The following is a 4,839-nucleotide window of genomic DNA, read 5'->3' as shown; positions in this document are numbered from 1 at the left end:
CACGTGCTACTGCCATCTACTGTGCCGGAGTTACACTACATGTATATTGAATGAATTATTGCTTGATAGGTTAAATTTTAACCTTTAAACGATTGCTTTTAATCTTGTTATTGTATTCGTTGAACATAAGAAAAAATAGTTACAGTTATCTTATTATTGTAATTTTTAATATCTCGTGGCAGGGAATTATATTCTGCTATTATTGATCTCAAATCTAAGATATCATATTTGAAAGCAATATACTATTACTTTAAAGCGGCAAAACTACAGCCACATGCGTTTGTCAAGCATTGTCATCAGGCTTGACAAACGAAAATGTTAAGAAATATAACAATGCATCAAATGGTAAATGGTAAAGTACTACAAATGAAAATCTGATTAAGGAAGAACTGTGCATTTTTTAAATACTGCCAGGTCAAGAATTTTTTGTTCATTACTACACACCAGGAGCCTCACCTATCTGACAATGATCTTGCATCTTAGGGTCCCCCCAAAAAAAACAATTACACACCTAGGCCTTCAGTAGTGCTACGTCTGAATTACTATTTCATCATCTCATTATCTCATTAGCTGCACCGCTTATCCTCAGTAGGGTCGCGGGGTTGCTGGAGCCCATCCCAGCAATCATCGGGCAGTGGGCAGGAGACACCCTGAACTGGTTGCCAGCCAATCGCAGGGCAAATAACTATTTTATGGCTATAAAAAATTCATTGCAGCTAAGCTGCAACACATATCGTATTAAAAAAACTCAGTAATAACCTCATGAAATTGCACTAATATTTAGGAATAAAGCCACAATTTACTCATCAAAAAACATTTTTATTTGTGCAAAAATCCATCCTCCTTTCTTTACAATTTTTTTTAATTACCCTCTTGTACAGATTATCCGTGCGTTTCAGTTCCATCACTAAGTATTTTATGTCGCGATCAAAACTAGTCCTGAAAGTCGAGCCTGTCCTGTCGTATTTCTGGGATACTCTTTTTTTAGATTTAAGGCTGAAAATGTCCGGTCTATAGAAGCAGCAGACATGGGAATTGTTTTCTTTACTTTTTTGTGTGGTACTGGCAAAATGTTGAATTATTTATAAAGTATTAAAGGACAAAAAAAATGAACATTACATGATTCAGAACTTTTTAGGCCAGCAGAGAAGGCCTCGCTGGCCCTGATGGCCTACCTTTGTAACACAGTGACATCTGGTGGTCAAATATTACAATGACCCTTTAATTTCAAGTTTGTGATTGTCAAAGGACGATTACATGATAACAATAAAAGTACTGCCATTACTGATACTTTGAAAAAAAAGGATAACATTTTTTAAGAGACTGTTAATGATAGTTTCTAAAAACTGATTGTACCAATTTATAACATTTTCTATAAACATATTTCCATATTTACAAGTTTTGTAGACTCTCACAAAGTCAGCTGTATCAATGGTAAACTATTTTTAACTTGTCCACGGACTACAGCAGGGGTCTTTAATCTTTTTCATGGGTCAAGCTACTTACTCATGAGCGCAAAGGGCACTCAGTTCGATATGCATTTTTAAAAATAGCAACTTAGCTAGGTGGCTTGATTAATTGCCGAAAAGGTAGCCTTAATAGTTAGCTTGAAAGGTAAACAGGTAAGAAACTAAACGGGAGCAAGGAAGCTAGCTAAAAGAGAAAAAAAGCCATCTAAATAGTTGGAAGGAACACCCAAAAAAAAACATAAACAAAAACAAAAAAGCTAGTTAGCTCGAAAGGAGACCAAAATTTTGCTTAATAACTAGCAAAAAAGGTGACATATTAGCCAGATAGGATGCAAAACATGTAAAAAGCTAGATAGATAGATTAATAAATAGCTAAAATAGTAGCTTGATAGTTTTCTTGAAAGGTTAACTGGTAGATTAAAAAAAAAAAAAAAAAAAAAACTAACAGGACGCTAGATAGCTAGCTAAAAGAGTAAAAAGCCATCTAAATAGCTGGATAGAAATCCTAAAACAAAGCTAGATAGATAGCTAGAAAAGAGCTCAAAAGTTTGCTTGATGAAAAGTAAAACGTGAGCTAGATCGCATGCAAAAACAAATTAAAAAGCTAGCTAGATAGCTTGCTAAAAAACTAAAAAGGTGGAAAGATAGCTAGCTACAAAGCTAAAAAGGTACCCATATACTTAGCTAAAACAATACACATTTTTTGGGATGATTTGCCTTATAAAACCCATTAATTGGAATTTTGTTTGTTGTATTTCCTGTGAAATAGATAAATTGACAGATGAATAAATACATTTGTTTAATACACTAATAGATTCCTATTCTTCTCTCTTAAATTATTGCGATAATATAATCATCAATACTTCAATAGATTTTCTTCATCAATGAAGGCCATGAACTGAAATATGTTTATGATTTAAAAAAAAAAAAAAAAAACTTATGTTATGACTATATTGATACTATGTCATTACCAGGTTGATTATTAAAAATAGGGTTAAATAGACTTAGTCAACAAATAAAAAAAATCTTACTAGACATTCACAATGACCCAGCACTGGTGAGCTATTTTGAGAAAAGATGCGCAGGCACTTCATTTGTTTTAAGGGGGCACTCTGATGCCTGCGGGCACCAGGTTGGAGATCCCTGGACTACACAGATCGTTTGAGCTGCTGGTTCAGGTTCAAGGTCAGATACAACTGAGGAGGGATTACTTTGCACAAAAGGTCATGTATAGTTCCTTGAGGGATCATTCTTAGTCACTGCCAGTCCATCACACCTCTCCTCGTAGATCTTTCAAAAACAAGACACAGATATCTGCTTCTTGAAAACAGACGGTCAATAATTGAACACGCTGACACGTATCGGCTGACAGTTTTCCTCTTTTAGCTGTTGCCATGACAACGACTCCTTCATTATTCAACAATTTGGCATCTCGTTTTTGTACTCAGGGTATTTCTAGTTCACTTTGGCGCGTCGGGATGTTTATGTTTCCATAATTACGCAGCAAGTGACTATGGCTTGAGCTGAACGAATATGTCCGGGCTTTTTGAGCAGAGTGTAAAATGTGAAGTATTCTTGTGTTTCCATGGAGGGTTCCAAATTGAAACAGGGGACTGTGAAGACAGTCAGGTTCAGGGTAGCTTCTGCCAACAGTGGACGAGTGTTGGCTGAAGTCTTCAAGGACGAAACGCTGCGCTACCATTCGGATTCCGATCCGGCGGACTCCAAAAGCCTCAACGGATTGGAAAACCAGACGAAGGTCTCGTCTCCTCCCAGCCAGGCCAACAGCCACCTGAAAGGTCTTCAGGTTAAATCTTACCAGGAAGAGAATTGTGGCGAACCCGACGACCTGCTTTTGTATGCGAGTGCCAAGAAAGAGACAATTTTCACCAACACGCGACTCAATATCTGCAGCAAAAATGGAACCGTCAGAGGCGTAAAAAACAAAGTGAGCGCAGGCCAAGTGCTCTACAATAATCTCTCCAAAATGTATTCTGTAAGTGAAATTTTGCACCGTTATCTTTAGGTATGAAGTGCTGTTTATCACAACTGCTATTTTGTGTTTCTTAAAGGGCCCGCTTCGTCACCAGAAAAGGAAACCTTGGGAAAAATATTAAAATTCTTTAAAAGTATGATTCATCATTAAATAATTACTATTCAAACTTCATTGACTTTTTCAAGATGCAGATAAACATTTGATAGGTTTCTATTTCCGTAGACACTCAAAATAAGGAGAGAAGACTTTTGAAGGGAATAATGTAAATGCACTATGCATTTGCTACAAATATTACACATTACAGGGACCTTACTGTGGATTAGAGTATTTTCATTGCTTCTGAGAGTTGTATCATTTGGTGGTCTACTCAAGCTCATCCACCATTTTTCCTAGAGACAAGCTGCATTGTCATATTGGTGTGATGCCGGTGTGTTTGATGTTCCCCTTTTTCTGATTGTAACCCCATGTAATGTCAGTTATCCCTCCCCTAATTCTATAGATGAATAAATGACGGGAGTTGTTGAGGTTCTGGTCGGATGAAGATCAGGACATGAGCTAATCCCATCTCCTCATGAGCTGAAATTGTTGTCTCTTGTCTTTGTTTTTTATTCAGAGATGAAAGGTGATAGATGGAACACCATCAATGGATTTTGAACTTGCAATGAGAATAGGAAAGGACCCAACCCCCAAATAAGACATTCCTACCTGTTCTAAAAGCCCTCCCCTGAGCCTTAGTAACAATGATGTAAACAGTCCAAATAATAACCAACAGGGATAATTGTCAAAATAACGAACAGGCATCCTAGGCAATCTCCTTTGAAAACAAAATAAAGTTATTATCACTGAAACAAATGTGTAAAATTGAGCTTTTAGATAGGTATACATGTTTGCTTATAAAATGTTGAATGTATCAGGTGAATGTACAGATATTGAATTAGACGTTTGGATTTTCATAGCATACATCGAACACTGACAGGTCTGTGCCTTTATATTTGATATATTTGTCGTGTTTATCATCACGAGACACCCTGTCACAAGCCAGAAACGGAGACAGGACCCAGTAGCGTTCGTTTACAGTTTTATTGATAAGAGGGAGCGCAGTGCTTGCTTCCACGATCCGATGATCGGCAGACACGGGTAGCAGATGGCTGGAACGCGGAAGTGGCACTTCTGTGTCGAGCGAGGATAATCGTAGACAGCAGGGATACTGGTCACTAGCCAGGACGGGAGAGCAAGGGCGGTATCTAGTTCAGTAACAAGGTCGGCACAGGTATCAGGCAGGACACGGGGCAAAACAGGTCGGAGGTCGGGATGGCAGATCAGGGCAGAGACGGGTCGGCAACAGGTATCAGGCAGGAGAAAACAGGGCAGGAA

General features: G+C 37.9%; 1 protein-coding gene across 1 annotated transcript; it reads left to right on the top strand.

Annotated features, from left to right (window-relative positions):
* Window positions 1–2,844: 2,844 nt before the first annotated feature.
* On the top strand, window positions 2,845–4,047 carry grxcr1b (glutaredoxin and cysteine rich domain containing 1 b). The gene is made up of 2 exons (XM_088354864.1): window positions 2,845–3,465; window positions 3,542–4,047. The coding sequence occupies exons 1-2, from the start codon at window positions 3,055–3,057 to the stop codon at window positions 3,584–3,586; spliced, it is 456 nt and encodes a 151-aa protein (XP_088210990.1). The 5' UTR covers window positions 2,845–3,054; the 3' UTR covers window positions 3,587–4,047.
* Window positions 4,048–4,839: the final 792 nt, after the last annotated feature.

This window comes from Urocampus carinirostris, chromosome 15 (genome assembly GCF_059441175.1).
Source record: "Urocampus carinirostris isolate Australia breed hairy pipefish chromosome 15, RoL_Ucar_1.0, whole genome shotgun sequence".
In the NCBI taxonomy this organism is placed as follows: domain Eukaryota; kingdom Metazoa; phylum Chordata; class Actinopteri; order Syngnathiformes; family Syngnathidae; genus Urocampus; species Urocampus carinirostris.
Note: the sequence above shows the minus strand (reverse complement) of the source record. Positions and strands in the feature narration are given on the sequence as shown.

Excerpts from the sequence above, each read along its gene's own strand:
- grxcr1b (XM_088354864.1), top strand. The coding sequence starts at position 3,055 with ATGGAGGGTTCCAAATTGAAACAGGGGACTGTGAAGACAGTCAGGTTC. Across the intron at positions 3,466-3,541 it reads ATCTCTCCAAAATGTATTCT|GGCCCGCTTCGTCACCAGAA; the intron begins GTAAGTGAAATT and ends TGTTTCTTAAAG.